Source organism: Neopsephotus bourkii, unplaced genomic scaffold, assembly GCF_033783945.1.
Source record: "Neopsephotus bourkii isolate Nb327-2 ecotype Australia unplaced genomic scaffold, CSIRO-AGI_Nbou_v1 NB_1063, whole genome shotgun sequence".
Taxonomy (NCBI): Eukaryota; Metazoa; Chordata; class Aves; order Psittaciformes; family Psittacidae; genus Neopsephotus; species Neopsephotus bourkii.
The window spans coordinates 41,352-57,456 of NW_026901551.1; the positions used below are offsets into that span (position 1 = coordinate 41,352).

Here is a 16,105-nt window from a genome sequence, read left to right on the forward strand (position 1 = left end):
TGGCTATTCCGCCCTTCGCTCCACCCCACAGCAGGCCAATGGAGCGGGGCGGAAGTCCCGGCCAGTGGCGAGAGGCGGTGTGGGGTAGTGCTTTGAAATTGACAGCGCTGATTGGGTTAGAGGCGGGCTGTGGGGTGGGGCCGGCGCGGGCTGTGCGGGTGACAAGATGGCGGCAGAGGCGGTGGAGTTGCACAAGCTGAAGGTACCGGTAACTCCTGGGACCGGATGTCCTGGACGGGGATGGGGGGGTCCCGGGCGGGCCGAGGCCGGAGCCCGCCGTGGCTCTGGTGCTCGGTCCGTGCTGAGTGGCGCCTCTCGCCTCGCAGCTGGCCGAGCTGAAGCAGGAGTGCCTGGCCCGCGGCCTGGAGGCGAAGGGCAACAAGCAGGACCTGATCAACCGGCTGCAGGCTTACCTGGAGGAGCACGGTGGGTGCCCGCCTGGGTCGAGGAACGCGGGCTTGTGGTGTGGGGTGAAAAGGGCTCCGGACATCCCCCTCTCTGCCGCAGGGCTGTGTCCAACTCGGGGGCCCCAATACAAAACGGGCCTTAGATCAGCTGCAGGACCTAAAGGGGCTGCAGGAGACCTGGAGAGAGGTTTTTTACAAGGGCTTGTAAGAACATGACAAGGGGAATGGCTTTAACCTGTCAGAGGGGAGATTGAGATAGGATCTTGGTCAGAAGTTCTTCCCTGTGAGGGTGGTAGACACTGGAATGGGCTGAATGGAGGTTTGGATGCTCCATCCCTTCGAGGCCAGGTTGAAGTAAGCTGCTCTAATGGAAGGCGTCCCTGCACATGGAACTGGAGGAGCTTTAAGGTCCTTTTCCACCCCAAACCATTCCATGCTTCTGTGATCCATGATCACAGCCTTTGCTTCCCATTTTCCTAAGTCCCATTCTCATCCCAGGCTCCACGTGGGAAGCCGGAGGTGTCAGTGCTGTCACTCACTCCTGTTCTTTTGTCCTTCAGCTGAAGAAGAGGCAAATGAAGAAGATGTCCTAGGAGAAGAAATAGAGGTGAGTCCGTGCTGAGGGGCTGGGAACCAGGAGAGGTGGTGGTGAGGAGGAGAGCCTGTGGCTGTCCCAGCTCATGGCCAGCACAAATCTCTTCTTGTTGTGGGGCACGTTCAACACCCAGCCCTAGAAGCCTGGATCGGGGGGGGGGGGAGGCTGGATTCCAGACAGGGGCCTGTGTCTGGCCTCGGGGCTGCTCCATGCTTGGCTGTTGTCATTCCTGCCTTTTCCCTGCAGGAGGAGGAGCAGAAGCCGGTGGAGCCGCCGGTCAAAGCTGAGGAGCCTCCTGTAAACTCGCCTGATGTGTAACTATCCCTCTGAGCAGCAGAAAGCCAAGCCAGGCCTGGGAGGGCTCCTGGGGAGGGGTATGGGGCTGGAAGTGGGGCGCAATTCTAGTGGGATGCAGTCCTGTGCTGGATCCTGGAGGCTGGTGGGTGCTTGGTGTGTCTGACTGCCCTGCTCTGCGCGGCTCAGGGGGTGGGGGGAGCCCCCAAGGAGCCCACAGTGAGCCCCAGTGAGCTGCAGTGAGCTCCAGTTCACCCTCATTGAGCCGTGGTGAGCCCGATCGTGGTGCGGGCAGAAGGGGGCGTCCTGAGCCCGCGGAGCCGCAGGCCCGGGAGCCCCGGTCCCGGCAGAATCGCTTCCTGTGGCAGTGCCATGAACCCATCCCTCCCCTCCCGGGCATCCAGTGAGATCCTGCTTAGGGCTGAACAAAAGCCGGGAGCTCCCATCCCAGTGGGTGGTGTGCGATGGGAGCTGTTGGCAGCAGCAGCAGAAGGAGGAGGACTTCTCAATGTTGTCTCTTCCTCTTTTGTTCCCCCCCCCCCCCGAGCCCAGGCTGTGTTATGGGAGCAGAGCTCTGGAGCACGCCCCCTCCATTCTGCCGGCCCTGGGGCTTTGTGTGTGGCTGCTGCTGCCCTGGAGCTGGAACACAAGAAGCCTTTGTGTGGGAGGGCTCCAAAGGGGGCTCCAGAGCTGAGTGTTCCCCGTCAGAGTCCAAGGCTGGGAGAGACCTCCCTGAGCCCCAGAACCTCAGAGCAGGGGGGACATGATCGTTCCCCATGCTCTGACAGAAGGATGGGGCCAGGTCACTGCTCCCAAAGGATGAGACAACAGGAAAGGGCCTTAAGCTGTTCCAGGGGTGGGTTAGATGGAGATGAGGAACAATTCCTTCCCCATTGGAACACGGCAGTAGTGGAGTCACCATGCCTGGAAGTGCTCACACACAGCGTAGCAAACCCCTCAGTGCCTTGGGTTAGTGGTGGTCTTAGCAGTGCTGGGAATGGTTGGATTAGATGACCTTAAAGCTTGTCCAGCCTGGTTGATTCTGACCACTCCTGCATTAAAGAATGGCGAGTATGGCTGGGTCCAGTGACTTGCCCCTTCTTCCTTTTGGCAGAGGGATTTGGGAGCATTTGAGGCAGTGGTGGGGCTCACTGTGCTCCATGGCTCACCCTTCACGCTGGCATCGGGATGCTCAGCCCTGGGTCGAGGGTGCTGGTGGTGGTGTTGGGTGGGAGGACCCATTGTGACCTGTTTATCTCTTTCCCATCTCTGCAGGATCACGGAGAAGAAGGTGGTGAAGATCACGTCGGTGATCTCACAGATGGAGGTGAGGTCCCTCCTCTGCTCTCAGTTCCCTTCCTCACTTCCTCCATCTCCTGGGTGTAGCTGAGGCAGTGTCAGCATTCCCATAGGAAACCTGCTTTCTTTTCCCTTGGGATTGTGGTGCTGCTGGCTGTGAAGAACCCTGAAGCAGGTTCCTTTAGCTCTTGGGGAATGTTCCTCTCTGTTGTCCTTAACTCCTCTTTCCACCACCAAGCCCATGACCCTTCTTCAGTATCCCAGCATCACAATTCCAGTCATTCCAGGCCATTATTCTCTCTCTGGGCTCACTGCAGCCACAAAGCTTTGGTAAGGATCCACTTGAGGGGGGAGAGGGGTATCTACTGTGAGCTGAGGGATCATCCCATCATCTGCCCTGCCTTTGCTATTGCAAGCAAGCAGCTATTTCTCTGGGAAAATTTGGAGTTCAGGGAGCCTGCCCGTGATTCCACAGTACCCCCCTTGCTGGCTTCTGTTCCCTGTGCAAACACAGGTTTGGACTCCCTGCTGCTCAGCACCACTCAGAGCCTTTTCATCTCCTCTTTGGGCCACTACTATTTCCACGGCAACGGGATGTCGCAAGCAGAGGATTAGGAGGGAGGGAGCGGAGGGGGGGGTGGATGGAGCTCCATGGCCCCTGTGGTGCTGCCCTCAGGGCGAGAGCTCCCACTGGGCTCTTGGGTCTGCTCCAAACCCTGTCCAAGCTGATCCCAGGCTTGGGTTTGCTGCTGAGTGTGGATCGGTCCCAGGGCTTGGCAAAGGGGTGCTGGGGATGGTTCCCCATCCCTGGGGGGGTTCCCATCCCTGGCAGTGTTCAAGGCCAGGCTCAACTGGGCTTGGAGCAGCCTGCTCTACTGGAACATGTCCCTGCCCGTGGCAGGGGTTGAAGCTGGAGGAGCTTTAAGGTCCTTTGCCGTTCCAACCCATTCCATGATTCTGTAATCCATGGTCACAGCCTTTGCTGCCCCCTCAGGTATTCCTCAGGGATATTCTTCAGTGTGTCCCAAAGAATAAGGAAACTGGGATCCGGGTGCTAGGTTCTACTGTCCCGGCTGGTGCTGCAGGGTGGGAGCCCTGGTCCTGCTCCGTCTTTTCCAAGCGCTGCCATTCCAATGGGGATGTTTGTCCTACTCCTCACTGGGCTTGTGGCTAAAGTCAATGTTTCCATTACTAAGCTCTGTTTCTCTAACCCCAAACACGCTGCTGGGCCCTTGGCTCGGAATGAAATGTGAACTATTTCCCTTAAGCCTTTAAGGGGATTTAACACTTGGAAATGCAAATCCTGAGCTTCCAAAGCTTCCAAACTTTTCCTTTCTCCCCCTTACCTGGGGCTTTCTCCAAAGCCAAAATTCACCTGGAGTTACAGCACTAAGGCTAAACTGTGCTCTCAAGGCCAAGCCAATCAACACCCCCATCCCCTTTCCCAGCATATTCCTTTGGCCTTTAAGAGAGAAAGAAGGAAAGGAAACCCTCTTTGCCTCTCAGTTGTTACTAGGTTGATGTTTATTAAAGCTCCTTTTGGTCAAGTCCCAGCCCTGGGGTGGCTCCTGGGGGGGAGAAGGTCCCTGCAGCATCTCTGCCATCACCTGGGGGTGCAAAGGAGAGTTTCCCCATTTCAGCCTCTGGGCTGCCAGCCCAGCAGGACCCACTGGGGTGTTGACTTGGCCTCCTGCACCTGCAGAACCTCCTCCCCAGCCCCTGCCTGTGGTGACTCCTCCTCAGGTGATTCCTTTCTCTCCCTCTAGCGCATGCAGAAGAGAGCTGAGCGCTTCAACGTACCCGTCAGCCTGGAGAGCAAGAAAGCAGCGCGGGCAGTACGGTGGGTGCTGCCAACCCCCCCAGCCACCAGTGGTTGGGAGTGTTGGGTGGTGGGACTCCAGCAAGGGAATGGGGATGTGCCAGTGATCCCACTGCTGTTCCTGCACGGGGAGGGGGGGGGGGGGGGGTTGGAGGGAAGCTGGAATTGCTGCAGTGCTGCCTGCAGCCAGGAATGCTGGGTCTCAGTTAGTCTTGCCCCCAACCCAGTTTTCCTCATGGGAAACACTTGCAGGGAGGCTTCCGGGGCTGACCCTGCTCTGACAGCTCTTGTTTGCCTTTGGCAGGTTTGGTTTGGCCATGGTGTCCACTAAAGGTGAGGGAGTGAAGCAGAACTCCAGTCCCTGGAGTTCCCTGGTGCAGTTGTTGTTACCGGGGGGCAGAACGGTGCTGGTGGGATAACCCTGGGTTTAAACACTCCCTTTTCCTGCCCGGGAGTTCCAATTGGGCACTGTGGGATCAGGAAGGGAGGCCACACGTTCCCTTGGTAGTTCAGACACTTTTCCCCAGTGTGTCCCCGTTCCAAGCCCAGCTGGAGGACACAAGGTGTCCACGTGGGGCTCTCGAGCAGCATCCTGTGGCTTCATGAATGACCAGGTCCCATGGCCAGTGTCTTAGCAAGGTGGGACAGTGACGGATTGTGAGTGGAGATGCTGGAATAGGAACTGTGAGACTCATTGTGTTGGGAACAGAGAGAGAAAGTGGGAAAAGCAGTTCCTGAGTCCCTGGTGGGACTTTTCCCGTGCCTCCTTGTAGGTAAGATCCTGCTCCTGATGATTGTTCTTTAATTGGGTTTTCCCTTTTCTTCTCTCTTCCTTTCAGGCCTCTCCTCAGACAGCAAACCCACGGTAAGGAATTTTCTTGTCCTTGAGTTGCTGGTGGTCAGGCCCTTCGCATGTGTTGATGGGAGCAGGGGGGGTCCCTTTCCCATTTCCATGCTCCTCGGCTGCGGATGAGGGTACATGGTTGAGCCAAGATGTGGTAGCCACCATGTTGTTGTGCCAGTGCTGGAGATTTTGCAGAACAGCACCACGAGCAGCACAGGCTGGGGAGGGCTCATCCCTGGAAGCCTGTGTTCCTTAGGGATAAGGGCTGGCACAGGAAGCTCCCTCTGGAACCTGAGTGCTGGTGGGTTTAGAAGAGAAAGGTGACTTGTTTCCTGTGTCTCTGCAGGTAAACATGGATAAGTTGAAGGAAAGGGCTCAGAGGTTTGGGTTGAATGTCTCCTCACTCTCCAAGAAGGTAAGTCCAGAACACTCTGCACCTTCAGAGCACCTGGATGTGCTGTCTGAGGTTCTTCATCTCCTATCCCAGTGCTGTTTTCTTCCATTCCATTGTGCCTGTGTCTTCTGCTGGAGCTGGAGAGCTTCTCAGTTGTTCTCCCTGGTTTTGCCTGGGAAGAGGCGCCATGCAGCAGGTTTGGGGCATCTCCCACTGGAGATGACAGGGAATAACTGTTTGAAGTAGAGGTGAGATGGGCTTTGCAGGAAATGGATTTGCTTCCAAAACCACTGATTTTTTTCCAGGGGGGAGAGCTATCCCCAAGCTCTGCGCATAACCCCCTTCTGGGTCTCAAAGCAGCTCCTGATGGAGCTCAGCCCTGGGGTGGCAATGGAGCCAGGGACCTCCACTGGAGATGGATGGGATCCCTGGGATCCCTCTCCTGTTTTGTAGCAAACGATGAATTGAGGATGTAGAAGGAGTCAGTCAATCTGATGTGGATGCAGTGCCCTCTGTGCTTCCCAAGCAAACCCATCCCAACCCTTCCCTCCCCTGCCTGCTGATCCTGTGCTGATGGAAGGGGATTGTCCTGCAGGAAGAGCTGGATGCTGCTGGCATGGAGACCTCTCTGCTTGGTGTGGGTGAGAGCAGGGGAGGTTCATCCTCCTCCATCTCTCTGAAATAAGCTCCAGCCCTCCTCGGGGTTGGGGGGGGGGGGGGGGATTTGACCTGTTTTGCTAGGTTCCCACATCCAAGTGTTATCTCTCTGGCTCTGGGCATCCTCATGGAGGACACCTCAGTTGAAGGTCACTGTTCCCCCCTTGGCTTCTGGCCTCTGGGAATGGGGGAAGGAGCCATTAAAGACGGGATGTGTGGAGCTGAGGGTGAGAGGCTGCTCCAGCACCATTAACACCGTCCCTGGGAGCTCCCATTTTTCAGGAGGAATCAGTTCCTTGGCAGCCCTTATGGCCGTGGCCTTCCAGAGCTGCAGGGCTGTGGGGCTAAAGTTTAAGAAAGCCGCAAGGCACTTACAGAAGGAATCGGCTTCCCAGCCTGGGCCATGTTCCCAAACCAGTTCCTCACTGGGAGCTTCTGGCCCAGGGTCAGAAGTTGGTGGCTTCAGGCTCCAGGTGACCCAGTGTGGGTTTTGTCCCCCCTTGGCCTCACCTCCCCACGGCTCCTTTTTGTTTTCTCCCCAGGAAGCTGAGTTCATGGGCTTCCGAGTGGCTTTTCCCACTGAGCGGAGCACGCTCCCGCATTCCCAGCAGGAATGTGCCTGGGCACTTTAATTAGCTGCTGGCATTGTGCTTCCCACCTGGGTGCTCTTTATGGCTGCTCGGCCTGCGGGAACCCAGTGCTGTTTACATGCGTGTCAGCAGGTTTTCCTCCAGCCCCAACTTTACAATCAGCCATTGTCCCTGTGGAGCTTCTCCTGGATCCATGCAGCAGGAATGGGAAGGGGAGGGGGAGGATTTCAGTGCCTGTGAACTCCTGTGGAGCTTGGAGCCCCCCCTCTCCCCATCAGCACCCTGGGCTGGGAGTCTTTCAAGTTGAAAGTGCCCCTTCCAAAGGGATTCAGGATAGGATAGGGATGGGATGGGGATGTGGGAGGCAAGTGCTCCCTTGTCTCCAGGCACCACGGGGCCATTAACTCATCTCTAAGCTAAATCAAGTGAGGGCTCCTCTCCCCTTTGGCTTCATGTTCCAGCACCCACATGCTGCCCTCCCATCACCACCCTTTGACTCCTGTTCCTTGTACTTAACGCCCCCCCAGTGTCTGTGATTGGTCCCTCTCCAAGCTGCTCCTTGGGTTGATGCTGTGGAGGGAGCTGCTGTGGGTGCTTTGCCCATTGGAAGTCTCCTGCTGGGAGATGCTGGCATCCACTGGGCAGCGGGAGGCCTCAGCCTGTCACAAAGGCTCCATTGGCCACCTTTGTGTTCCATTAGCAAACACCTTTCCCCAGCCAGCAGATGAGTGAAGTAATTGGCTCTTCCATCTCCTCTTTAGTGGAGCCTGAGGAGCAATTAGTGGATTAACCCCTGGCCACTCAGATTGGGAGCAGGAGGTGACTCTGCTCCCAGGTTGCTCCAGGCCAGGAATCCTACTTGGAGCCCTTGGACCTTGGGGGGGAACAAAGGATGCTGTGTCCCAAGCAGCAGCATGGGACCCTCGAGTGTCCCCTTGAGCCATGGACTCTGGGAGGAGTTCAGGTTCTCCGCCAGCCCTGCTGGCAGCTTCATGCCAGTTGAATCCTGGTTAATGAGGATGTGAGATCCATGGAGCTGCTGCTGGGAGATGCTGGAGGAGCTTGGGGGCACTGGACCAGCAGAGCCCCTGTGTACAAAACAGCTAAATGAGAGCAAGGAAACAATCAGCTGAATTGTTTGCCTTCCAGCAAGCTCCTGACAACTGCTTCTGGATCAGTCCTCTTCTATTCCCAACACCCCTGAGGAGAGCCCAGCTCTCTGGAGGGGTCCCACCCGAGCAGAGGGGGAGAATCCCCCTCACCTTGGCCTCAAGGAGCTTTACAGCACCAGGTGAGAACCCTGTGCAGGGCATGGGCTCGCTGTAGTTGGGTGCTGCAGCATGTCCGCAGCCCGTGCTGCACCATGTCCCCTTTCCCAAGTGGAGCTGCTGGCTGTGGGCTGTTGCTTTGGGATAATGGGAAGTGACAAGGTGAAAAATAGCACTGGCCATGGTGGGGGCTTTACCACAGTGGTGCTGCAAGCCCAGAACCTTGTGGTTGGGCACATGAGAACGTGCTGACACCCTCCTGCAGCAGATAAGGCTCTGGCTTCTGTTCTCTTCCCGGTGCTTGCTGGGTGGTGTCTTCACTTGGAGATAACCCCGTGGTGGTATCCAGGGAGCCCTGTGTCCTGGGCAGAGCTCCGGGGGGACCCCGACCTCCCTCTGCCCACGCGGATGGTCCCGCACTGGCCCCGCTGTGAAACAGAACTTCGCTTTTGTCCCTAACACAAATACATCTTTTCCCCGCCCCCCCCTCCTCCTCTATTCTGATTCAATCAATGATGTCATTATGTCCCATTCAGGGGCTCGGGAACCATTTGGCTGCAGGAATTTGGAGGAGAGGCTGGGGAAGAATGGGAACGGCAGCACCAGCTCCCTCCAGGCCTGAGGAACAAAGTCAGATTTCCCCTTACCCCTGCTCCAGCAGGGGGGACCAAAGTGACGGCACTCATGGGGCACAGGGGGCGTGCGTGGCCAGGCAGGAGCCCTCCTGTCCCAGTAAATCCTCTTAGGAGAATTGGAGCGACTCTTGAAAGACTTGATGGGTTTGCACCCACTGGCAGCACTGGGCTCTGCAGGGATGTGGCACTGAGTCAGGAATCACAGTGTAAAATCCCAGCCTTGTTTGGGTTGGAAGGGACCTTAAAGCTCCTCCAGCTCCAACCCCTGCCGCAGACAGGGACCCCTTCCACTTTAGCAGGGTGCTCCAAGCCCTGTCCAGCAAACACTGCCAGGGATGGGGCAGCCACAGCTCCTCTGGGCACCCTGTGCCAGTGCCTCAGCACCCTCACAGGGAAGGAAGAACTACCCAAGAGCTCAGCTCAGTCTCCCCTCTGGCAGGTTCAAGCCATTCCCCTTGGCCTGTCCCTGTGGGCCCTTCTCCAAAGCCCCTCTCCGGGTCTCCTGCAGCCCCTTTAGGCACTGGAGCTGCTCTAAGGTCTCCCCTTCAGGAGCCTTCTCTTCTCCAGGCTGACCCAGCCCAGCTCTCTCAGCCTGGCTCCAGAGCAGCGCTGCTCCAGCCCTTGCAGCAGCTCCGTTGCATCTTCTGGTCTCGCTCCAGCAGCTCCACGTCACTCTTCTGTTGCTGCTTCAGAGCTTCCCACCCCAACCATTCCTGCGGAGGTGTCTGTGTCTCTGGTGTCCTCCCCACTGTGCCCCACGGCACTTGCAGCGCCCACATTTTTCCCTTAGAGTTTTCTTATTCTACCAACTCCTTCAGCTTTATCTCCTTATAGCAGTATCCCATGGGCTCATTCTGGTGCCTCACAGGGAAGGGTTAACCTTGCCCTGGGGTGCTGCACGCCTCCATCTTGAATAGAATGGCTTGATTTAGGTTTGGGTGGTTCTGAGGCTCATGTGCAATTCAATGATGTTCCGTCATCACCCATCTCAGAGCAGCTGGACTCTGGCCCTGCCAAGTGGCTTTAACTCTGCTTCCTCCTGCCTAGAGCCACGTCTCTTGCTCCCAAATATAACTTTCCATTCCTCCTCCCTACAGAGCCCCTTTGGGGTCTCCAACCAGAGAAAGCTCAGCACCAGCAGCTACCATCCCTGGAAAATACTGCAGTTGGGTGGGATTTGGTCTTCTCAACCTGTTTTCCAGGATGTGTGTTGGGAGAAGCGGCGCAGAGCTGTCTCAGGGCTGCCCATTCCTCTTGGCCTGTGTTGCAGAGAAGGTGACTATGTCCAGGAGAGCAGCTGGGGACCGGTCCTGCACCATGCAGAGGTGGTCCGTCAGCATCCTCCTTCAGAGGACATAGAGGCTCCTTCAGCAGCTTCTCAGGGTTCCCATTGCCTTGTGTAGATCAAGGTCTTCCATGACTTGTGCCGGGGTCTCCCCTTGTGCAGGGCTCATCGCAGTGCTCCCAGAAGGGTTTAGCACTGGCTGTGTCTCACCTGAGCAGGGTCCTTGTGTTGGAGTCGTTTGGAGGATGGTGGTGACTCAGTCCCAGTGCGTATCCCGTGGGCCCAGCCCCACATCCCGGCTGGAAGCCTGTGGTGCTGTTGGAGTGTTGCTGGCTCAGCTTTGTGTGGCTTTGGGAGGAACAGACAGGGCTCCTGTCCTGGGGGGTGAGTGAGGACCCACCATGGGAGAGGGGGGTACACGTGGAGCAGCTCCAGGTGTCCCAGGAGCCACTAGGGGAGTGCACAAAGACGGCCAATGCAGCTGCACATCCCGACCCATGGGAGGCTGTCACTCAGCCCCAGGCATAGGGAGGAGACTGCTTGCCCTTGAGTGTTCCATAACCTTTACCTTTGGGAGGTCAAGGCCGTGTCGTCATTAATCTCCTGATGCCTGAAAGCCTCAGGGCTCTGCTTTTCATCCTGCCATCCGTCATGCTGCAGCCGGCCACGGGCGGGCCACCAGAAGGCTCTGGCTGCGTCCACACATGCAGGCACCCACCCTTTGCCTTCCCAGGACATGGATATGGAGGCTCATGTGTGCATCTGCATCAGGGATGAGGAGCTGGGCTTCAGCTGCAAACCCGGGGACGTGTCCTTCTGGGGATGCTTTGATCTGCAGAGGATCTGCCATGCGGCACAACGCGGAGCTTGGTCTCCCATGGGGACTCACAGAGCTCTGCCACACGTGGTGAATGGTTCTGAGAAGTTTGTCCTGCTCCTGCCCAGCACCACACACGAGAGATGCTTTTTTATAGCCTGACATCAACTTTAATCCACTCTCTGGGCACTTCCTCTCCATCCGAGTGTGGTCCTGAGTCAAGCAGAGCATTGACGCTGAGCTCCGTCCCTGAGGTGTGAAGGTGAGCAGTGGTGCTGGAGCTGTGCTGAAACCAGATCAGTGCCATGGGTGCCAGAGCCCTGCTGTTCACCATGAAAACCATAATTAATGCCTTTTGGCATTAACACTTCTGGCACCAGCCTCAGTGCCTGAGTCTGACCTCAGGAGAGAGGCAGGATCCAGGGTTTGAATGGATCTGTTGGGAGTAAGCAGCTCCCACTGTCTACAGGGGCTACAAGAGACCTGGAGAGGGGCTTGGGACAAGGGCCTGTAGGTACAGGCCAAGGGGAATGGCTTGAACCTGCCCGAGGGGAGACTGAGCTGAGCTCTTAGGCAGAAGCTCTTCCCTGTGAGGGTGCTGAGGCGCTGGCACAGGGTGCCCAGAGAAGCTGTGGCTGCCCCATCCCTGGCAGTGCTCAAGGCCAGGTTGGACACAGGGGCTTGGAGCAAGCTGCTCCAGTGGAAGGGGTCCCTGCCCGTGGCAGGGGTTGGGGCTGGAGGAGCTTTAAGATCCCTTCCCACCCAACCTGTTCCATGATTCCATGGTCTCTGAGAGAAGCAGCAGATCCCGAGCTATTCCCATGGTGGTGGGTGCTGTTATTGACCCCCATGGTCCCACAGGGCTCACACACAGCTTGTGGGAGCACCCCCTTGTTTTCCTGCATTGAAGGAAAGGCTTCACCTCCAGCAATGGCTCCTTCAGGAGGGTTCGTTCCCCTCCTCTTTCCTTCACCCCCTTTCTAGACAAACCCCACAAACACCGATTGTGGGGGAGGGTGAAGGGAACAAGGTGAGAAGAGGCAAGGTTTGGGGCTAAATGTGCCCCCCCAGCAGCCAGGGCAGCTTTCCCCACAGCCCTGGGTGCTGCCAGGCCTGATGGATGCAGCATGGGGGGAGAGGGATCATTGTCCTCAGCTGGGTTCCAGCACCCCATGAATCAAGCGCTGTCAGCGTGAGCCTGGGGATGGAGTGAAGTTCATTGTACCCATGTTGGCGGCTGACACCGGCATGCAGGGGGTCAAGTGAGAGCTTGCTGGGGCCGTGCTGCTGGAGCATGGGGGGGGACCCCAAAGGGAAATAACCCTGCAGCCCCCCCAGGAGCCACTCATCCTCCTGAGCACTGCCAGGGGTGGGGCAGCCCCAGCTCCTCTGGGCACCCTGTGCCAGTGCCTCAGCACCCTCACAGGGAAGGAAGAACTACCCAAGAGTTCAGCTCAGTCTCCCCTCTGGCAGGTTCAAGCCATTCCCCTTGGCCTGTCCCTGTGGGCCCTTGTCCCAAGCCCCTCTCCAGGTTTCCTGCAGCCCCTTTAGGCACTGGAGCTGCTCTAAGGTCTCCCCTTCAGGAGCCTTCTCTTCTCCAGGCTGACCCAGCCCAGCTCTCTCAGCCTGGCTCCAGAGCAGAGCTGCTCCAGCCCTTGCAGCAGCTCCGTTGCATCTTCTGGCCTCACTCCAGCAGCTCCATGTCCCTCTTGTATTGCCCCCGAGCTGGATGCAGGATGCAGGGGGGTTCTCCTTTTTCCTTCCTGTCCTTTTCCTGCCACCCTCGTGCTCAAGCAGATAGACCACAGTGCCCTGGGGGTGCAAGACGTGTCTTGAGAAGGTTGTGCTTGGGGTCTGGTTGCAAATGGGGACAGGAGGAACAGGATTCCTCACGCAACAAGCAGCCTGGGCACTGCTAGCACCCTAAACCTTGGTACTTCTTTGTGCCAGAGTGAAGAGGATGAGAAGCTGAAGAAGAGGAAGGAGCGGTTTGGCATTGTGACAAGTTCGGCTGGAGCTGGAGCCACAGAGGACACAGAGGTAAAACCTGCCAGGGGCAGCTTCAGACTGCTCCTGGTTGCCAGAGCTCCAAGGCAGCAGCCCCTGATGAGGCTGGGTTGGGAACACATAAATACGGACAATTGGACTCCCCCAGGCTGGGGCCTCCCCATGTCTGCACCCAGATGGGCTCAGTAGAGGTGAACAGGGTTCCTAAGAGCCACCTCAACACTTCCAATGGGATTTGAGGCACTTGGCATGTGGAACTGGGCTGGGTTTACAGCAGCGAGGCATTCCCAGCCTGTGCCAGGGGCTGGCGGGCGAGGGATTCCATGCTTCTCCTTAGGTCACTTGGAGATTGTGCCTGGAACAAAAAGGTCTTTTCACTGGCATTGTGTGCACTCAAATGCACCTTTCCCCCAGAGACTCTTGATTGGGGCTTCTGCTGCCCCTGGGCTGTTTCCCCTGCTAGAGATGAAGATTTATATGCCACTCGTTTCTGGGCTCAAGGCAAAGCGGAGCAAGGCCATAGTGTATTTAATGTGTTTTAGTGTGTCCCTCTCACCTTCCCCATGAATAGGGCAGTGTTAACCCTTTGCCCTTTTCCATTTCCCACCTCCCCACCGCCTGCCCGTGCTTCCCGGCCTCTGAGGCCGCTTTGTTCACGGGCCAGCCCCTTCCCAGTGCCTGTTCCTGCCGCTCTGCTTCAGGGGGACTCTTTTGTCCCAGTGTTAGACCCAAATCCTGGGGCTCCCAGAGCTGCTGGCACCAGCGTTATTTCCAAGCACCAACCTCCTCATGGTTCCCCATTGAGTTCTGGGTGGGATTTGCTCAGTTGAATCTGCTTAGTTCTGATTCCTGCTTTTCCCTTGTCGTTCCTCTTGGCAGGCAAAGAAGAGGAAAAGAGCGGAGCGCTTTGGGATCGTCTGAGCCTTGTGCCCTTCTCCTCCTCACCCTTGCTCCCCCTTCCTCACATTCCCCCACTGTTCTTCAAGGTTTTAGCAAGGAGTAGGCAGGGAATCCCCCATAGTTGTTCCATTGTGTCCTTAGTGGTTTCCTACACTCCCAAGTTAAAGGTGAAGAAGGGTTGAGCAGAAGGAAGAACCCGCTTCCTGACTCGGTGCCGGGGCTCTCCCCAGCAGCCGGGACACAGAGTGGCTTTGTTCCCCCCATCCTGTGCTGGTCTCTGCTGTCCTGCCCTGGCACAGCCTCCGGGAAGGGGTTTCCTCAAGCAGCTGGTCTCCTGTTTCCAGCCATGGATGCAGCCGGTGGCTGGTTCCTCCCCAGTGAGGCCAATGGGAACTAGAACTGGAACTGCTGGAGTAAATGGTTTGCAAATGGACCCTCTCCCCGCTCTGGTCCATGGGGGTTTCCCAGGGTCCTCAGGGACACATTTCTGTCCTCAGCCATCTCCCTGCCTGGGATTCCAGATGGGCGCCACAGCTGGAATCCCACCCCTGTCCCAGTACCAACCCTTCAGGGTTCCTAGTTCTGACCATAACGTCTCCCCAGTGCGATCTTCAGTTCACCTTGTCCGTGCTGCAGAGCGGTGCTGGGGCCATGAAGGGAGCATCTGGAGGCTTATCCCTGGTCCTCGACAAGCAATAGATCCCATTTTTTTAATGTAGAAGCCTCCAAACCGCCTCTGTTGGGTTCCCGTTGTCAGCCAGTGACTCAGAGCAAGCCCTTGGCTATCCCTTCCCCACAAGCAGCTCTGGGGCTGTTGCTGCTGTGTGACACAAATCCATGTGGGAACATTCCTGAGGTGCCATCGGGTTTCTATGTCGGGTTTTGTACGAAGCATTTTCTATGGGCTCATGAGCTCCTCGCCGCTGGTTCCACATTTGTGGCCTCTTGTTCTTGATTTCATAATAAAACTGCTTCTCCAAGGCGAGGCCGGTCTCCAGGCACTGGATCCTCAGGCTCCAAGTCGTCAAATCCCAGCCTGGGTTGAGCTGGGAAGGACCTTAAAGCTCACACAGCTCCAACCTCTGCCACAGGCAGGGACACTTTCTACTAGAGCAGGTTGCTCCAAGTCCCATCCAACCTGGCTTTGAACACTGCCAGGGATGGGTGCAGGGATGGGGTCCAAGGGGGGAACAGCATTTCAGCACAGCCCAGAGGATCTCGGCTGGAGCAGGGACACGGCCGGTGTCCATGAAGCTGCAATGGTGGGGCCTGGAACCCAGCTGATCCAGAGCAGGAGCCATATCCTTGTGTCTGGTCCTTGTCCCAGAGTTTCCTTGCTCCTAGCCCCATGGGCCCTCCAGAGCCCACCCTGTCCCCTCCCGCCCCAGGGCTGTAATTAGCTGCGACATTCCCAGCATAGCTGCAGCCCCTAATGAGGCTCCATAAAGGCTGCTTCTGATCCCGGCTCCTCTGGCACTTGGGGCCACTTGTAAATCTCTACTTTACAACGGGGGGGGGGGAAGCGGAGGCCAGCAGGAGGGGCGGAGCTGGTGCTGCCATGTGCCCTGTGTCCCCTCCTCAGGGATCTGCTCCAGCTCGCAGTGGTGGGATGAGGCTTTTGGATGGTGAAGCCACCCGTGGGGCTGCACTGTGGGGTGAGCGGGTTCAGGATGTTGGGTGCTTCCAGTAGCGTTCCCAAGGTGCTGGGAGGGTATTCTGGGAGCTGAAGGGTGAGGACCAGTGTGTCCGGAGGCTCTGGCTGGGACATGCACCCGGGAATGCTGCTGGATTCCAGCCCTGCTCATCGCCCAGCGCTGGGAGCGTGGGAAAAATGAGAAGCATCAGGAACCATTTCCCGAGCTGGTGGCCCAGATCAGGCCAGGAGCTCCCGAGGGATGCAGGGGAGGAGCTGCCGTCACGCAGGGACCCAGCAAGTAGCCAAGGGTCCATCCTGGCATCAGCACCAGTGTGTGGGGATGGAGCCACTCCAGTGGGGATGCGGCACTGGCGATCCAGGGATCTGCACTGACCCTGGGATATGGTGCCAAGCCTGGGATCCAGTGCTGACATCACAATCCGGTGCTGGCCTTGGGATCTAGTGTGAGCCCCGCGATCTGCTCCCAACCCTGGTATGTGGTGCTGACCGTGGGACCTGATGTGATGCCTACCATGGGACATGGTGCAGCACCACAGACTCATCCCCAGCCCAGACGGTGCCCAACCAGCCCCGGCCCCAAAGTTTCATAGTGCAAATGGTTCCCAGCTCCTGGTGCAGGGGGTTTTCTGGAACATTT

At 57.5% G+C, this 16,105-nt stretch overlaps 1 protein-coding gene across 1 annotated transcript; it reads left to right on the forward strand.

Moving 5' to 3' along the window:
* The first annotated feature begins 142 nt into the window (after positions 1-142).
* Positions 143-14,796, forward strand: SARNP (SAP domain containing ribonucleoprotein). The gene is made up of 11 exons (XM_061361734.1): positions 143-202; positions 327-426; positions 968-1,014; positions 1,249-1,316; positions 2,572-2,623; positions 4,362-4,435; positions 4,719-4,747; positions 5,254-5,279; positions 5,605-5,673; positions 12,855-12,944; positions 13,791-14,796. The coding sequence occupies exons 1-11, from the start codon at positions 167-169 to the stop codon at positions 13,830-13,832; spliced, it is 633 nt and encodes a 210-aa protein (XP_061217718.1). The 5' UTR covers positions 143-166; the 3' UTR covers positions 13,833-14,796.
* The last annotated feature ends 1,309 nt before the right edge of the window (positions 14,797-16,105 follow it).

Coding starts and splice junctions, on each gene's coding strand:
- SARNP (XM_061361734.1), top strand. CDS start 167: ATGGCGGCAGAGGCGGTGGAGTTGCACAAGCTGAAG. Junction 203..326: donor TGGAGTTGCACAAGCTGAAG/GTACCGGTAACT, acceptor CTCGCCTCGCAG/CTGGCCGAGCTGAAGCAGGA. Junction 4,436..4,718: donor AAAGCAGCGCGGGCAGTACG/GTGGGTGCTGCC, acceptor TGCCTTTGGCAG/GTTTGGTTTGGCCATGGTGT.